This window comes from Crassostrea angulata, chromosome 8 (genome assembly GCF_025612915.1).
Source record: "Crassostrea angulata isolate pt1a10 chromosome 8, ASM2561291v2, whole genome shotgun sequence".
NCBI classification, from domain to species: domain Eukaryota; kingdom Metazoa; phylum Mollusca; class Bivalvia; order Ostreida; family Ostreidae; genus Magallana; species Magallana angulata.
The window spans coordinates 39,876,189-39,895,929 of NC_069118.1; the positions used below are offsets into that span (position 1 = coordinate 39,876,189).

Genomic DNA, 19,741 nt, shown 5'->3' on the forward strand with positions numbered 1-19,741 from the left:
ACTTTTAAAGTCTTTGTTTATGTAAACATGTAAAACTTTGCCTTTACAATAGTCATTCACACCAACTGAGAGTTATATCTCTCTTCTTAGAAGGTCAGTAAACATTAAGATTTTATTACATGTGTAATACTGTGCTGATTGAATTGGTCATTATTTAGGATACATACTTTAAGTCTTATGTTTTTGAGATACAATTTATGAGTTTGCGTGTACCAAACCTGTTGAACGCAGTAAGTGAATTACATATAGAAAAATTTCCAGCTATATATTCAAACATAAAATTAATTATTTCTATGCTAGACAATGAAAATTCACTGAAAATTGTTAACACTGTGATACAAGTTTTCCATGATTCCAAGTGATATTGCACAGATGACAGTATATTTCAAAAGAATCCAGGCCTTTGTGGTCTCAAGTTTCAGTGTGTACCAATGTTATTGGACTGATGTTGGTATAATCACTCTGGTGTCTGTATCATGTGCCTTTATCTTCCTTCTTCTGTAGCATGTCTCTTTATCCCTCTCCATATTTAAATATCTTTGTCAACCTTGTGTAAATGCAAGACAAAAAATATAATTCATAATAAAACATGCAAACAAATGTACATGTATTGAGTACATGTATAACAGCGTAAAAGCACAAGATTTATACACTCAGATAAAATTTAAAAAAACAAAACAATCATAATGTATCTCTGTATTGAAATAACTTACAGTATGTTTTATTGATCAAAAGCAAATGAGATCAAGAGGTATGTCCAACCTATTTTATCAAATATATGTTAATCCATGTCTTATTTTACATACATGTAATTACAAACTTTAGAAATATTCAAAACGCAAGGCATAGGCATATTTCACCAAATAAATACTTGCATGGTATCATCATATGGACAGTTTGTTGTGCATGATTTCCCAAGTGATATACATGTATGTTATTGTTATCAGAGTTGGGGTCAATTACTTTGAAAAGTAATTAATTACTTTCAAATACATTGGCAATTTTATCAATTACTTGCAATTACAATTACATTGATTTTTTAAAATGTAATTAATTACTCTCAATTACTTTGATAAATGTAATTAATTACAGTTCAAATACTTTAGTTTTATTTTTTTTAAATCCTGAGAACATAAACAGATATTAACAATTCAATTCAAATCAGTTTATTTCGCTCACACCATGGAATGGTACATGAGGTCAATCATTATATACACTTCAAAAGTAAGAGGTACATTGTATAAATAAAAAGATAAGTAGTAGATAAATAGCAGCATTAAGATATACAGGGCTTTATGCACGGTTATGTTTTTAAAGGTTGTATAGTTCAGTTCAGGTCAGATTTCTAGAAAATTTTTAGAACAATTTTCTTTAACATTAAATAGTAATAATTGCTATAATTCACAAGAATGAGATATTTTGACTCCCTTAAGTCTAAAATCAATGGGGGGTTTTGGGTATTAGAAGAGTTCACACCTCCACAAAATTAGATCTTTACCTATTGCCCTGGGCAGTGTGTTATGCTGTATAAACATATGAAACATTATGGGACATTGAATTATTGTATAAACAAAAGTCCATGCCAAACATGTATAAATTCAATTTATCATTATATGACACCTTTTTATATTTTAAACTTGGGAAAAAAGTAATTGAGATGTAATTGAAAAGTAATTGAAAATACACAATATTTTTGGAATGTATTTAAATACATTCAATTACTTGTAATTGAAGACAGACTCAATTACAAATTACTTTCAATTACTTTGAAAAATGTAATTAATTACACCCAATTACAAATACTTTTTTCAATTACCCCATCCCTGATTGTTATAGCCATCATATATACAACATATACTGGAGAGGCATTCACCTATTCTTCTGTCTGTGTAACATTGCTTCGGATCTTAAAACAACCCTGTAGAAAAAAAATAAAATGTTATGAACATTTTCAAACTGCATATATACTCCTATAAGTGGATTCACCATGACAATATGCACAAAAATTATACATGTAGACCGGATCTAGGAGGGGTCAAGGGGATCCAGACCCCCTAAAAAACTCTTTAAATTTAAATTATAAAATTCATAAAAATATGGCTTACTACCCCTCCCAACCTTGTTACTCAATCAATCCCCCCCCCGTCCGAATTTTTTTTTTCTGGATCCTCGCTTGAAATCGGATTGCATGCTTGCAACCGCATGTTTAAAATATATATCTGCAGATTTATTTCGTAATCATTACGGTTACACTGTGTTCATTCATTCTTGTTTAAGAAATACACAGTAGATAGAAATTTATCCGAAGCTCTTCGGAGAAAATTGACAGACCCTCTGTCAACCCGAATTTCCGCGTATATTGTATAGTTACATGTAAAGACCTGCATCTAAGTTTCATAATAACGGTAGATTTTTTAGTGTTTAAACACGTATATGGAAACGTTAGTTAACATATAACATGTAAACATAGAATATGCACACACTTGATACATCGTAGTTCTAGGGTACCTGCATGTTGACGATCCGCTCCTCTCCTATCCAGGATCACGAACTTTTCAATCGCTGAGTATATAATAGTACGTTAGATCGGACACATCTTGATGATGTTGATGTAAAGTTTCTGCTGGCTTGCATCACTGATCAGCCAGTGCCGATGTACATAACTTTGCAGCTAGAGAAAATTCAGTCTGTCTGCATATGAGTTATCGCGGGAGATAACTCGAACGGGATTTCGGAAACGAATAAAATGTTTGCAAGGGCTTACAAAAAAGATGCACATCAACCTGTAGCGCTTTAAATTATTAATGATAATTATTCTAATCATATCTAAATTACAAAATCTGATCTGATCTACTGATTTATGGTATATTGCTCTATGTAAAATGAAACACCATCCTGACGGTTCTCAGTACCAAAAATTTACGCAATATGTGACGTCAGCGGGAACGAGACTCGAGTACAAAGTGAATGACAGAGGTAATAAACACAGGCCTAAATGAAATTTATATGTATTATTGGAAGATCTCTGCTTCCCGTTTTGATAAATAAAAACCATCATTCGAAATTTTTGCAAATTATTATAAAGAATTCGTTACAATTATGTATAACTGCATAGATGAAGTGTATTGTGATGATGAACAGAGCTGAGCAAACTTTGCTTATATCCTTAGCGTAATGTTATGGGCTTATGCAATAAAATATCTGATATCTTTTTCATTGAAGCATGACAAAAACATCCCTACACGGATATGGAGTTTGTACTATTTGGATGGAGGTGTGAACATGATGAGATGCCTGTTGGCTGTATAAAAGGTGAGGATAAATCAAAGTACTAAATATACTGAGATTCTATAGGCCTACTCGAGCCAATCCAAAGCCTGAAAATTGTTCATTACATAGCTTGTTTTCTTCCAAATGTCAAAAGAAGAGAAGAAAAGATCCTTCCATATTTTTCCAGAGTGTCTTTCCGCCATTAATAGCAGGTTCGTAATTGAGTAAGCACAACAACTTACATGTACATGTAGTTTTGTTAAGAATTTGTATAGGAGATGTGAAAAATATTAAATAAGAAATCTATTAATGAATATCAAGATTACAATAACTGTATTACTTATATACTTAATTATATCTAGATATTTATAAGATCAAACAGGAATGAAATCATTTAATAATTATACAACAATAATATTTGCAGAGAACCTTTTAAGTTTGCAGATTTGCAAAGACTCTTTGGAAAAGATTTTAAAAGCATGACAACCAACAGCATTCTGGAAGAATTCATGGATGCAGTGGTAAGTAATACTTCTACTTTTTAAGAATTGTATGATGATTTGGATCAATGTTTAACATTGAAGCTCATTTAAGAGATTCGGACAACAGGCTTGAGTGAAAAGTTTATGTGTTGATCACTATTGTCTGTCTTAATTCTGTCCCTGGACAGTCTACATCCCTCTGTAAAATTTTGACATTTTCTCCTTCTCTAGAACAGTTGAGCCAATTTTAATCAAACTTGACACAAAACATAATTAGGTGAAGGGGAATTCCAGTTTGTTAATTTAACAATGAAAAGTCACACCTTCTTTTAGTGAAATTAGAATGCGTTGTTATTTTTAAAAAAAATCTTAAAAGCCTTTGGTTGGAATAGCTGAATCTTGTATGGAAGCATTTTGAGGTATTGTAGATTCGAATTTGTTCATATACATGTAATGGTTCCTAGGGTTGGGCCACAATAGAAATTGTTTTTGACATTTAGAAATATTTTCCTAAAAGATTGAAACAACAAAAGCGGCTTGATGATTATGTGAGGAAAAATTTGAAAATCCTCTTAAACAAAATGAACAGTACTTTTCAAAGTTGTCCAAATGTTTTGTATTTGGCAGCATAAAGTAGATTTGATAAGTTATGGCTATTAATGCTCAGGTGAGCGATTTGGCTTATGTAATAAACTCACAAACTGAAAGCTTAAAATAACAATAAGGACATGGATCAGAGTAATAAAGTGAGAATCGTAGTATTCGGATATGACAAACATAAATTTATTGTATTTGATCAAATCTGCTTTAACGAGCATTTATCATGTTACCAACTGCATGTCATATATCAATTAATTTTGTTTTTATCTTCCAATATTAATAATTCACATTCAAAATAGATACCAGTATGCCATTCAGCAATAGGAAAATTTCATGAACACTGCATTATGTATATTTTCTTGTAGATTGATGAACTAACAAGCCTTTTCGAGAAGTGGAAGAAGAAGAAATTTGAATTATGTTCTTATCTAAATAAAGAAGATTTTCCTAAGAAGATAATTGTCATTGTTTTCTGTTAATGTTAATTCTATATAAAGCAAATTAATTAGGACTTCAGTTTTCTTGTCAAAATATAACAGATTATATTCTCAAATTTAGATAAAAAGAGATCAAGATTTCAAGATTATTGAATTTAAAAGCTTCATAGTATTTTGTATGAAAATTGCATGATATTTGCATGATATTCGCATGAAACAACAGTGAAACATAAGATATACATTTTCTCATGAATATCGTGCGAAATTTTTATCATATGATATTCGCATGAAAATTATGTCAAAATCGCATGAAGTTTTCGCATGAAATTCATACGTGTTACTTTTCGTCTCTTTCTCATGCGAAGAATTCGCATGAACTTCATGCGAATTTCATATGAGATTCATGCGAGCCACTTTTGCCTGTGTAGAAACCGTGCCTTACCAAAGAAGGGACATGGGTTAAATGAATGCAACAAATGAGATACAAGTATAAGAAATAACGTTGACCGCTTGGTATTGTATCAAAGGTGTAAATATATATGCAAGATGCGATATGATTACTGGTGCAATTGTAATGCAAGTGAAAATATGATGTTATTACTGATATATGACTATAGAGATTAGAAATACTGGTGGAACACTGGATTTATCCCTATTTCTAGTAAGTGATTGAACATGATATCAGTAGCAATGAGCACACCTAACTCTGTAGAACTTGAACCAAACTCCATTATTAGGATGGACTACTAACTAAATGAGCAACACTAACCCGCGGTCTCCATAAAGATAAACATATTAAGCATAAGATTCCTTCCAGCATACATTATGTTCCATAAAGCAGTAATTGTTTTGCATATTGATAGAGAACGATCATTTTAACGACTTGATAATGGCGATATTCGAGATACAAACAGTTCTTCACACAATGTATATTTGATTATAATAATAAAAAAATTGGACTAATTATCAATAAATTTATTTGTTGTTTTTGGTTCAGACCCACAAAAGTTTTGACTTCTAATAAGCGATTTCATTAAATTATCAACGCATCCCCATCGATTACTTTTTAAAGTCTCGATAGAAAATGTCTATTTTTTGGCTGCGTATTCTCATGACTGACTTATTTTCAAACAGCCTTTTTGATTAATTTTCAATGCAGGAACTATGTGGCTTATTCTTAAAACCGGCTAATTCATAAATATTTTTTTCAAGGTTTTATGGTATATTATTAGATTTGCATATATTATCCATGCACACAAAGGTGCCCGTAACACGAGCATAAGTTCCATATCCTTGTTGATTTTTTAAGAGTTTTATTACAGATGAGCGTAGTTAGAAATTAATATGTACTTATTACATGTAACCAAGTACATGTAATAACTTCCGCGTTATTTCCACAATTTGAAATTTCAAATTCGTTTGTGATAAACTAAATGCAAGTTTCTGGAAAGCCAGTATTATATTTTATAAAATTGATGTTTCATTATTTTTAGTCACCACGTACAATGTGTAATGATTTTTAAAGAAGATGCACTTATTTATTTATTTTGGTTTTCTTCTTCTTCTAAATCAAAATTCTTTTAAGAATAAGATGTCAGATGTTTTTTTTAATCAAATAATTACAAACAACATACATGTAATTCAACAAGTAAAATGACATCAACCAATTTACATGTAACACGAATGCAATGTACTTTTACATGTGTCCTCGCTGAGTAAGATGATAGAGAAGATTATCGACAGTCTTGATTGCAGTCATCATTTTGAAAATTCTATGGTCGATACACCAACCTTGTCAGCAAATACAATCTTCTGCTAGGTCGAATGCTGACTGGCATTTTCATACGTATTTTACGACACCGAATTTTCCACAGATATGCCCGTTTTTCCGACAACGACAAAGAGCGCAAGTCGGATGAGACCGATCAGCTAGGATGCTCACTCCTCCATGGCACCTGATCCTACCTATAATTGTTGTAGAGGTTTGTGTTTGCGCAGCTCTCGTTTTTTTTTTTTTTTCCTTTTGGTCTTTTGAACTTGATCACTGTTGTTTCTCGCTTCATGTCATGTAAGGTGTATAGGTTCTAGTCTATCATTTTATAGCATTTTATAACTTTTGCATTTTATTATTTTTTTTAAGTTACGTATGATATACTGAAAGGGCACAGTTAAAACCACACAATAAAAAAAACATACAATATTATAGTTATACATTTTAACAAGTCTTGTTTAAGATAATACCTGGCGTTCTGTTTGGATCGCTCTTTCGATAATGGTAAAAATTACGTTATCTCCATCCAGTTAAAACAATATGTTTAATTTATTCACGGGAGAAAATTATAAAGTATATGCTAATCATGATATCAAGACTAGTGCATTAAAGAAAAGATTAAATTCTTTTCTCAAAAGAACATTTGTATTCCTTTCCACGCGAGCTTTCCTATGGTCATGATACCACCAATCAAGGCTTCGCCAACATTTCCGCTTCCGGTCTCCACTTCCTTTATCGCTTGGTGACGGCCATGTTCAAGCTCGCTGTATCTTTTATCAAGCTCCTCACGCCTCTCTTGATACAGCCTATCTTTCTCCTTACTGATTTTCTTCGTCTCTTTCTGCATATGCTTAAGCTGATGCCGCAGCTCTTCAATCTCTTTATCTTTCTCTGACCCTCTCCCAGAACCCAGTCTTGTTCCTTCTTCTTGCAGATGTCTGAGTTTTGTCACAAGTTTCGAGCTTGGGGATCCATACTGTCTCTTTTCGTAGTCTATCTGTTCCTCTAGCTCCCGGACTTCTTTCTCAAGAGCAGTCGATCGGCTTGCGTAGTGATCGCGCATTGATTCAAGTTCTGCTACTCTTTGTTCTAAGGCATTTTGACTTTGGTAGTGGGTCTTGTACTTTTTTTCCACATCGCGTTCAATTTCTTTTCTTTCCCTTTCATGTTTTCTTTCTCTTTCTTTTTCGATTTGGTATTGACGATGTTTCATTACTTTTTCAGCTTCCGAGTACATTTCATTCGTGTAATATTCTCCATTATTTTGACGGACGATTCCGTCAATCATCTCAAGAAGATCCTCAACTTGATCGTGCCGAGCGGGACTCGGGGCCCGATTGTTAAACGCAATGCAACGATCATCGCATTGACCAAGGATTTTCTTAAGACTGGTCGGAACCGTCCGTATGTGATCGTCCAGTGTCTTTCCATGGTGATCAAGATCATCTTTTCGTGTGAAGAGAACGATAAAATAACGAAACACATTTCTTCCAAAATAGTTGACAAAGTGGTCGATGCTTTCTTCCTCCTCTTGTGTAAATCGACTGAGTCCAAGTACTAATAAGAAACAATGTGGACCCGGGGAAGTAATTCCGATACATTTGACGATTTCCCTCTGCACGACATCGTTAGGCAAGTTGGTATCAAATATTCCCGGCGTATCAACTACTTGAATCTCTCTTCCAAATCTCTGCGCGTGTCTGCTAGTGCATCGTGACGTAACAGACGAGCCCGCTGTGGTAGACTCGAAAAAGTCACCGTTCAAAATGGTGTTCCCCGTGGCACTCTTTCCACTTCCTGTTTTTCCCAGAAGCACAATGCGCACTTCATTGTCTATCCCCCTTCCGTATCTCCCTCGTCCTCCTTGCGGCATGTAACCTCCCCGTGGACTGTGCCCACGTGCACCACCCCCATATCCTTTAAGATAATAAGGAAACGTGATATTACATTTTTTTCTTTAATTTCCTGTGTTTATAAAAATTGTGAAGGAATATTTATTTGTAAATAGATCCAGGTACATAAAGGGTTATAACGAACTGATTAAATATTTTCTTCGTTGAAAAAACTTTTCTTTTTTTTTTAAATTTATTTCTTTTTCAAAGAAACAGACTAAAACAAACAGAAAAAAAACTGTTAATACAACTAGAAAGGTTGTTTATTTTTATCAATTAAAAAAGTCAGCAGTCAGCGGTTTTGGTAGAGAAAGACTCTAATTCTCAACGCGTTAAGGGTGTTATTTACTCAGGGTTTGAGTTCTCAAATTTCGATTGTTATAAAGTTCAATGTAATGAGTAAAATTTGTTCTAAACACAAAAAGTATTTATGAAATGAATTATTATTGACAAAACATTCAATAGTTTTACTTTATTATGAAATTAGGCTCACACAAAAATTGACTTTTAGTCAAACAGAGGAAATTCGGACTAAATTTTGCAGATTTTGTTTTCTGCTAAAAGTTTTTTGGCAGTAGTCTAATATTAAAAGTTAGGATTTTATATATAAGTGTATGTAATTTTGCATATTTTCCGTTAGTTTTACCTCACTTATTCATAAAAATAATCTTATGGCACGAATAATAAAAATATTGAAAAATGCTTAAAAACGATAAAAGACACCATATCTCAAAATTTTGATCATTGACCTCATATAAATTTTATGCCAACAGAATAAGGTCAATATAAGTAGTTCAATACCATAAATGTTTTTGTATTATCATCATTCAATTTTTTGTAAAATTGAATCAAAAATGGGTAGAGATTTGAAAAATGATAGAGGAAATTCGGACTGAATTATTTTAAAAAATTTATGCTAAAATCTTAATGTTGTGTACTTATTTAGTGCCACTGCCATTCATAAAGTGTATCTTATTTTTTAAAGTGTTTAATTATTTGTAATATTTTTTTAATTAAGAAAATCTCAATCGTAGTGTAAAATTTTATGGAATTTTTCTTGATTTTTCAATAAATATTCAATGGCCATTAACTCAAAAAGTAGGTCATTGACCTACTTTTCTGAAAGTGAAAAATAACAATACAAGCAAAGGTCTATAACACACAATAGATGGTTTTTCATTATCATCAGTGGATTTTTTTTTCATTCTGAGTAAACGTCATCCTTAAGTAACGCGTTGAGATAATATTATCGATTTATACATGTTTAGCTTTTACCGGACATATTTTACTAACAGTTATAACTGAGCAGGTAATTTACAAGATTTGATCGAAATAGTATTTTTATGACGTGAATAACGCTCTATAATAGCATTTGTTTTTCAATTAATATAATATAACCAATAATAAACTCCCACCTTTTAAAGCTCAATTATTCCTTATAAGCAGGGAATTTGTATATAACAATCTAGTACAGTATGCATGTATTATAAGTAAATAAGGCAACATACCATTGTATGCCCCGCACGCAGTACACTTGGATTTGTATCCATCGTTCATAAACGTACACTGGGGGCATTTCCATGTGTCTGTAACAAAAAAGGAAGCAACCAAGATTTTCTTTACATTGAGAATTACATTTTTTTATTACATATATATCACTAGTAACATACTACATACTGGATTATTTTTCGAGTGTTATTTCGCCCCTCTACACTTACAAGCAGTTTCGCTTCGTCTTTAATTTGCCCAGGCACAGTTGTACATGTGCTTACAGAGAGATAATTCGAGATAATTGAATTCACGCTGTCTTAAATTCATCCGCTGACAACGAGGGCGAAAATAAAACAGGGGCTAATATCTCCATGTATACAGTATTTCAATTTATGTTTATTTATACATCTTTCAGTATAATTTCATTGAACTGAGAATTTTATGATAATTATGTTTTATCCCTGTATATAAGTACATATATTTATTACTCTTAAAGAATGACATTATCGGACATTTCATGTAATTACTCGAAAGAATGAGTGCCAATTAATTATCATCATCAACTTGTTTCCGTCCGCAAATGGAATTGTTGAACTTTTTTTTTTCTGTTAACAATTTGTGTTCCTAATACGTATCTATCTTATGAAAAGAGAAGTATAATATTTTTGTCTTTTTGCATTTGTATATTTCTGACCAATGAACCGTTTTCAATTCTTAATAAAAGTTACTAGATATAGTAAATTACACGAAGATTGTGAATTGCTAAACTTTAAAAGTAGTTACTGAAACACACTAATTTTTTAACATTTCTTAATTTTGTTCATTATTTCTACTGCTACTGAGTTTTTCAATTCAAATACTCATCTTTTCCGTAATTCACATTTTATTTTGCTTTCGTCATTTTGTCCCCTACATGTACAATACAATTCTATCTATCTATCTATCTATCTATCTATCTATCTATCTATCTATCTATCTATCTATCTATCTATCTATCTATCTATCTATCTATCCATCCAATTATCTATCTATCTCTCTATCTATCTCTCTATCTATCTCTCTATCTCTCTATCTATCTATCTATCTATCTATCTATCATTTTTAAAAACTGATAGTGTTTAATGACAATATCCTTCAATTTTTAACGATCAAGATACATGTAATGCATACTTACCCATTCTTTGATTTAGACAAGACTGTTTTCAATGTTTACTTATTGAGAGTTGAAAATTTTCTGACTCTTGCGCAGTATTCTCGTAATATTATCCATTGCATCTGTCCGATTTGTTTCCGGGCTAAACGGGGAAGGCCAAGTAAACTATTTTAAAATATTTACATCATATTTAAATTTGCATGATTCCTTACATTTCACAACACTTAAATTAGTTGATACATATATCATCGTTTAATCACATGAGCACGTCAGTTTGTCCAGTAAATACGACAGAGTATTTACTGGAATCATATTTACTCTTGCATCTTTTAAAATGGCCCCATGATACATGTACAACGCATGCTTGATAATTGTCACATTCGATGCAGTTTTATATTAATATCAAAAAAAAGTCAAACGATGCCCCAATCCAGCCCCGATAGCTTACGTTAGAAAATATTTAATCAATAAAATAAATTAAAAAATTCAAAAGTTATGTACATGTATAATCCATAACCAGGATCACCTTGAGTTAACCATTTTTCAGATTTTCTATAAAAAATGTTTTAAAGTATATATTCTGATATGTTTCAAAAGCGTCGAAACCTACACAATGTTATATTAAAAACTTCAACAACAACAAAAACCAAACAATAACCCACTTCTCTCGCAGGCCTATTATTTACTTAGCAATCAAAGTTTAAGAAACTTCATACAATAATATATTAGCCGTTTACAAATAATTTTCGGGGAGATTTAAAAAAAATATTTCACTATTCCACTGTGCTTTGCAATCGTCTGGGACATAATAATTGGTCAAAAACATCACGCTACAAAACAGAATGAGTATTTGCAGAATATGTTATTATGTATGCTATTTTCAAACAAATAAACGTGCTTAGTCATGAATTTCTGTATCTTCAACGAAGAAATACGAAATAAACATGTAAAAAGAAACCTAAATAACATATATATGCTTCAATAAAAATTTGACAACATAATGAAAACACAGGTTTTGTAAAAATGGATTTCTAATTTAAAAAAAATCTTCTAACCCATTTAATTCGTCACAACAAATAAAACACAATTTTTATCAAATTGAAATAGTTAATACGAATTCGAGTTATTTGTTTTGCCAAATTCAACAATATTTAATAAAGGTCCTAAACGGACTTTCGTAGAAATATACGCCTTTAGTCTGATGCCATTCCTTTTCTTTTCTTTTTTGTTTGTTTGTTTTTTGGTTTTTTTTTTTTGGTCCTTTTTTTGTTTTGATTGATGTTGCAATTAAGTTTGAGGATACGATATACAATTGGCTTCGAATTTCCTGATTGAATAATGTCATATATGAAAAGGTAAATTGCATTTCAAAATACTTTGAATATTGAAATTTTCAATTTCCTTGTTTTTAACCTTACTTATTACTATCATGGCTGTTTTCATTCTGTAGTGGTCAGCCATTACATGATGTAATTTGTATTAAAAAATGTATAGCTGTATGTACTAATAATTAAAGTTTTAGAAATGTCGTTGTATACACTTTTTTGCACAAGGCTTTCAATTTCATCTAGGTCCTCTAGTAAGAGTCAATGGTTGTCGTAAGCTAGCCCCCCGCCCCCCCCCCCCCCCCCACCTGAACTTTTGTTTTTATTAAACTATAATGTTTTAATACAAACCTTAACTATGCTTGGTCAATTAATTCAGGTAAATTCAAAAATATACTTATAAATTTAATATTGATTCATAGTATAGCAATTATTCGGAATAAACAGTGTATTTACTTTGATAATAATGATATTATGATAATGATACCTATATAATGTGAATTAGCTTTATATATAATTATTTTTTTCCACATATTTTACAGTGAAAATCATCAACATCGGAAAAAGTCGTTATATTCTGATATCACAATATATATATGAACATTGGCAAGTCAAAGAGGAAACAAATCAAAACGTATGGACAGTGAAGGAAGATACATTCAACAATATATGAAGTGTACACGTGCATCGAACTCTCAGACAAACAGGAAGTATATGCACGACCAGGAAAGGAACTAATTAAATTATTAACCCAATGTGACTAAAAAGTGAAAAATAAACTTTTGCAGCTGTTGAAGTCTTAAATATTTCTTCTTAATTTTTGAAAGTTGAATTTTATCATTATCAAATGTTAAAATAGAATTGATCACCAATACAAGATAAATTAATAAGCATGTTCGACGTCATGCGCGAATCAAGGGGGGGGGGAAGTAAATTGTAAGTTGTATTTTCAAATTTATAAAATTGTATTTATAAGTTTTTTCTTCAGCTAGATGGTTATATTTTGACACGTGATACATGTTGTATATGAACATGTCTTGTAAGGTCTATTTAATTCCTTCATTTGCATATTATATTTTACAAACACTTGCATGTTTTGTTTTGTCGAACACTTTTGTAACAAAATTATTTTAAGCCATTCATTCCAAGTTTAAACACTGTATAAAACATACATTAAACATGTATAGTTTGTAGATGTATATGTTTCGTACGTATTTCACTAAAACATTAACATTTTTATTAATTATTGAAATAAAGAATAAATGAATATCTTTACTGTACTGCGATCAATTTACAGACGTAAAAAGTACATGTACAGCTGTACGTTGTACGCCTGGCGCCGATTGAAGTTGAGCAGAGTGGTTTCTCTATCTCACCAGCACATAATTATAATGACACGATTATATATTTACATTCAATGTATATTTTTCCCCAATGATTGCACTGGAAATCTGTGAAGTTCGAATTCATTGTTTTATTTGAATAATCGTTAAATCCAATCTACATGTATCCTATCTCAAAAAAAGAGTGGGTTGAAGGACCGACATGTCCAAAAATAAGCATTCCTGCGCGGATCTAGAGGGGAGTTGGGGGAAATTTCTTTTTTTTTTTGTAAATTCACATAGTATAATTACTTGATATATGCCGCGGACTCCCTTAAAAATAACAATTATCCATTTGACCCACCCAGGAAAAATAATCTGGATCCGCGCATGGTGCTTAATTGGTTATTTTTATCGTGCCGACATGATCATAAGTATGTGATGAAAGATCATAAAACACAACTTGATTTAAATACACATGTATTGCATTGGTATATTGTTAATGCAGTGTAAAAGAAATGTGATAACAATTTGTAATGCCGTAAAGGATATATTAATTTTCGACTCTTCGAAACCACGTCCGATTTTCAACATTCATGACTAATAGCTTCTAGCTTAAATAGCTTTCTGATTCTTCTCTAGGCGGAATTCCTCATTACTTGCACGGATCTGTCATCTGTCAACCCCTCCCTCTAAAAATTTTCAATAAAATAATTCACATTGTTAAGTTGCGGAAATCATGCATTTAATCCCCCCCTTCCATGGGGAAACAATTCATTCCTCTGGCCTGACCCCCCCCCCCCCTCCCCCGCTACTTTTTGGGGAAATCTTCTGGTTCGACTCATCCATTTAAATTGCGTTATATATTACATGTTTAAAAACATCTTTAGGTTTTCCTCCCGGGACCCAAATCTTTATTCCATGCGTTCAATGAAAATGTTAAACTTTGTAGATTTTGATATTATTTAAGGAATGAATTCAATATTTATTTGTTTTATACGATATATATAAAATAGTTTGGGGCAGTTTACGCTTTATAAACCGCGAAGCTGCCAAATCCAAATTTATTATGTGAAATAGTGAGCCTTGTATTACACATCTCTCTGTGATGAGTTATAAACCACTTACATAGATGAATTTATTACTTACAAAATGCCCATTATAACCTTAAGGAGGCCAGGACCGGGTTGCTCAAAACACTGGTTAACTTTCACAACTGGTTAACTTAACCAGTGGTTAAAGTTAGTATCACCTGGTTTACTAACCAGTGGTCAAAGTTGTGTTGCTCAAAACGAATTTAGCCAGTGGTTAACTAACCACTGGCTACTGTTGTTTAACCAGTGGTTAGTATCCCACAATACACTTACTTTGTCCGTCTGTCAAACATGGCTGCCAAAAAAAGAAGTGAGAACTTTTCACCCGACGAAATTTTATTCATAATTGAACAAGTTGAGAAACATATCGATATTATCCAGAGTAAACAGACAAATCAGGTAACCAACGCAAAAAAAAATGACTGTTGGAGAAAAATTACTGTAAATGCCAGGGGAGGTGTCTGTCGGACCATCGAACAGGTGATGGAAAAATATCGTAAAGCATGTTCAAAGGCGAAGGGGGAGAGTGTGTCCCAAAGGGTACACCAAAAAGAGACCGGCGGTAGACCACTGAAAGCCCCCCTCGATGCGGTGTCACAAAAGATTTTGGACCTGCACGAGGATTCCCCTAACTTCACCGGGTTTGTCGGCGGTGTGGAGGTTGGTGGATCATTACAGGTAAAAACTATTCACAACTTCAAGTATAGATTTAAAAATTTACCCATTTCAATGCCGTTGTCTTTTAACGAGAAAATTCTAAATGTATGGTAGATTTTCATTCTTCAATTAGTGATAATAATATTTAGAGATGCGTAAGGAGATTCATTGAAATGATTTCATATTGCGGTCCTGACTGTAATCCACTCCACGATATTGTTCACTAAATAACCGTAAAACCCCATCAACATCAACCTCAAGGTCGGTTCCAACATTGGATCCTCGGAAAATGAAAGAATCATGGTTTGACCCTGGCCACTTGGCAACTATGTTGGTGAAACGGCCTGTAAAGTGTAGGAATAGTCGATTAGTTAATAGAGAGAGAGAAAGAAAGAAAGAGAGAGAGAGTTTTCTACAATTGTACAATTAAATTGCTTTTATTAAATTATTGACATTACATGTTATTTTCTTTCAAATAATTATGCAAACCCCGCCTTCACCCAAACAGCTAGACGTCATCGATATAAATGAGTTTACATGTACGTTACGATTTGTAGTGTGAAACCTGTAAAATATATATATATATATATATATATATATATATATATATATATATATATATATATATATATATATATATATATATTCATTTCAAATATATTAGGATCTATTAAAATATATTGCTTATTCACCTTCATGTTCACAGATGGACTGGGTGTTGATTGAATGGAATCCTTGAATCCTTTGCGGTTTACATAAACTGATTCATGCTCAGATGGGGCAATAATTCTGACATGAGTGCCATCAACCGCGCCGATTACAGCGGGAAATCCAGCAATACCATAGAACCCCTTCTTGATGGCCATCTTTTCCCTGGTGGTAGAGGGCCACTTGATGAACTTGAGAGAAACATCAGTCAAGGCCTGCGAAACATCGCGCACACTTCTTGATACACTTGACTTGCGAAAACCAAGGGTATCACCCACAGTTTTCATATTATCACCTGTGGCAAAGTACCTTAAAGCGATTTCTACTTAGGTTATAGCGGACAGGGAATGACTCCTCAGGGTGGGGCGGCATAACTCTGGTTCTATAAGATCTGTTATGAATCTTACCGATTCCATAGAAAACCGGTACCTTTCTTTATACTCCGCCTCGTCAAAATTATGACTGAAATGTCTCGCTGTTTCTTGTGTCGTCTGCCAAAGTTTAAGTCAAACAACAACCTAGCAGCCATGTTTAACTACTGGTTAAAAGACTTAACCCAGCTTTATAGAATGGTTAACTTTAGCCAAAAGTTAACCACTGGTTAAGCAATTTAGCCAGTGGTTAACTTTTGAGCAACGAAGTTTAACCACTGGTCAAAATTTAACCACGGGATAAGGGATTTAACCAGTGGTTAAAGTTAACCAATGTTTTGAGCAACCCGGTCCTGATGGTCAACAAATTAACCGTCAGATTGACCTTGTAACCATACCCCGCCCCGAAGGAGAGGAGGTGTATTGTTTTACAATTGTGTTTTTGTATGTATGTGTGTCCGTCCTTATGTCTTTTTGTCTGTCTGTCCGTCTGTCCGTCAGAAACTTTTGTCAAATATTTCACAGCAACTTTTTTATCAGAGATGCACATGCTTGAAATGTTAACACACTCTTTGTTTAGGTATGCCATATGGTGATACATGTAATTATTTTTTTTTAGACCAATCAGACGTCAACTGCCTGTTTAATTATGACTTTGTTAATTTTTAGCCTAAATTTTCAAACAATTTTTGTCACAGATTTCTCAGCAAATATTAATTGCAGATGCGTAAAATTTAAACACACCCTTTGTATTATTAAATGTATCATAAAATGGGATTAATTTTTAGACCAATTAGACATCAACTTCCTGTTAAATGACGAATTTGTTATTTTAGCTTAACCTTTTTTTACCAATTTTTTAACAAAGATTTATCAGCAACTATCAATTGCATCAACGTCGGAACCCACGGGTTTTCTATCCATTACACTGCTTTCATTGAAAGCAGTGTAATGGATAGAAAACCCGTGGGTTTCGACGATGAAAGGCAGTGTAACGGATAGAAAACCCGTGGGTTCCGACGATGCAATTTTCAGATGTTTAAATTTTAACACACTCTTTGTTAACACATGGCTGGATTCAATTTTTAGCAAATCAGATGTCAACTTCCTGTTTAAATTCAACTTTGCTTATTTTGTATATCCACATTAGGGCGGGTGTGCCACCAATGAGCATTTGCTCACATTTCCTATATCTTTATCATGTATATAAAAAGCTCTTTTTCCAAAGGAGATTATTATAGTCTAAACATGACCACGACCATCCGACCCTCTTAATTCAGCTTTTTAAGCCAATGAGTTGGAAAATTAATGAAATACTATCGGTGTCTGCATCCTAGGTTAAATTTCTTGGAACAGCATGGAATATTTTAGCTCCTAGTCTTTGGTCTGAAAAAATTCGGATGGACGACCTAAGAGCTACAGTTCCGTACGTGTTTAATAGTTGCAATATACGGCGCACAAAAAATTGCGCGAGTTTTGGACTAATTAATTTTATTTCGGAACACATTCTGTACAAGTATTTGATTCCAAAAAAAAACAACTCCAAGAACATTTGACTAGATATCATCACTTTATACACTTTATTACTCGCATCTGATATTCCATTCCTTTAAACACTATCACCAGCTCAGTAAAGTGAAATGGCAGTTTATTATGTACATGTATATATGTAAAAAAAAAAATGGCGACTCTCGATTTGCACGTGAATTTAACAAACTACATTTTCCAAGGTCGGTTAGTTGGGTTTTTATAGAAAGTGCTAGGCAAGTAAAGAGACGATATTAGTTGTAAATTGAAGAATTTAATGGTACCAATCCCCCTCCCCCCATTCCCGAATTTGCACGAATATATAATCAGTTCAAAACACGCAATTTTTTGTGCGCCGTAAATTCATTTTTTAACGGGTTCGGAACTGTAGTTGACTGTTCCCAGGACCTTTGACCGAATTTTTCAGACTGGGAGATACAGGCCCCCAGCTAGCTATATTTTCAATGGACTTTGGTTTTTTTTTTTATTATTTGGACATGTCATGTAATCACGGCGCAATGACCTTGAATTCAGCGTCGACGTCACAGGTGTCATAAAGATGTGCGCACAGATACGAGTATTTAAATATACATGTATTCCGTGACCATTACCATTATGTAATTATCATTACGGAAGTAATATGCTGGAAATTATCAAAAATATTTTGTTAATACTCCAAAACATTGCATCAGAATATTGTAAATCTATAATGACAGAGCAATAAATAGAAACTGGAGAAAATTTTGTTGAAATTAACTGGGAATTATAATCAATAAGATGGTTTATTAATGATATTGTGATTGATAATTTTTCAAACTATTATTTGTATCGTGTTACCTACATTCCGTAACTCAAATTACTGTTATTGCATGTATAAACAATTTAAAAAAAAAATGTTTTTGCTATTTGACACCCATGAGAAAGACTAGATAGTAAAAATAATACACGCCGCAGTGTCTGAATAATTTTTGAACGTCATTCGTACACGTACAATCATGGTTCGGATGCGCATTTAACAAGTACAGGCCAGCGAGGTATTATTATACCCTAAGGCTATCTGATTTAAAAAATAATTTAATTTTACCAGTAAAAGCTTTCCAAAAAGCTTGCCTGACTAAACACATTTATCCAATGGAAGCATGCATGTTTCAATAATGATGTCTAATAAGAAATAAATTTTAATTCTTCGATGCTGATCAAAACTTCTAGTGCATGTACATGTATATCACTTGTAATTAAATTATTAAATTAAATTTCCAACCATAGGGAAAAGGAAAGGATATTCAAGCACGTATTGTTTTTGAAAGTGTGTGGGGGACAGCTTCATCCAAAACATCTTGACCAGCAATTAATAAAAGGGCGAATTCTCAAAATCATGAAAAAAAAAATCCTAATTGTAACTTCAATTCAATTAGATTCCCTTTTTTCAGTTTCATTTATTTCATGCTCCGACAAAAGTGGAGGGGGGGGGGGCAAATCCATGATATTTCCATTTATTATAATAATCACACATCACAGATACGTAACAACGGGGTTGGAGCAGCCCCCCCACTCCCCACCCCGATGCTACGTATCTGTGATCTGTACACACGGTGTGCTTGAGTATTCTTCTTTGATCCCAAATTGGACTCGGCCACTAAT

The 19,741-nt window shown here is 32.8% G+C and overlaps 2 protein-coding genes and 1 pseudogene across 2 annotated transcripts; 1 reads left to right on the forward strand and 2 right to left on the reverse strand.

The window, feature by feature from the left end:
• Positions 1–2,508: 2,508 nt before the first annotated feature.
• LOC128160950 (uncharacterized) lies at positions 2,509–4,831 on the forward strand. The gene is made up of 5 exons (XM_052824232.1): positions 2,509–2,976; positions 3,223–3,312; positions 3,425–3,482; positions 3,695–3,791; positions 4,718–4,831. Exons 2-5 carry the CDS (start codon positions 3,249–3,251, stop codon positions 4,829–4,831), a joined length of 333 nt encoding a protein of 110 aa, XP_052680192.1. The 5' UTR covers positions 2,509–2,976; positions 3,223–3,248.
• A 1,556-nt stretch (positions 4,832–6,387) lies between these two features.
• Positions 6,388–11,271, reverse strand: LOC128159556 (GTPase IMAP family member 7-like). Its single transcript, XM_052822671.1, has 3 exons — positions 11,118–11,271; positions 9,961–10,038; positions 6,388–8,477 (listed from the first exon to the last, which is right to left on the reverse strand). Exons 1-3 carry the CDS (start codon positions 11,119–11,121, stop codon positions 7,192–7,194), a joined length of 1,368 nt encoding a protein of 455 aa, XP_052678631.1. The 5' UTR covers positions 11,122–11,271; the 3' UTR covers positions 6,388–7,191.
• A 4,388-nt stretch (positions 11,272–15,659) lies between these two features.
• Positions 15,660–16,490, reverse strand: LOC128158978 (putative nuclease HARBI1; annotated as a pseudogene).
• Between the last annotated feature and the right edge of the window lie 3,251 nt (positions 16,491–19,741).

Bases quoted from the DNA above. Each gene is read 5' to 3' on its own strand.
- LOC128160950 (XM_052824232.1), top strand. From the start codon at position 3,249: ATGGAGTTTGTACTATTTGGATGGAGGTGTGAACATGATGAGATGCCT. The intron at 3,483-3,694 runs GTTCGTAATTGA...TAATATTTGCAG, and splicing joins CTTTCCGCCATTAATAGCAG to AGAACCTTTTAAGTTTGCAG. The intron at 3,792-4,717 runs GTAAGTAATACT...ATTTTCTTGTAG, and splicing joins AAGAATTCATGGATGCAGTG to ATTGATGAACTAACAAGCCT.
- LOC128159556 (XM_052822671.1), bottom strand. The intron at 8,478-9,960 runs GTATGTTGCCTT...ATTATCTTAAAG, and splicing joins TGCGTGCGGGGCATACAATG to GATATGGGGGTGGTGCACGT.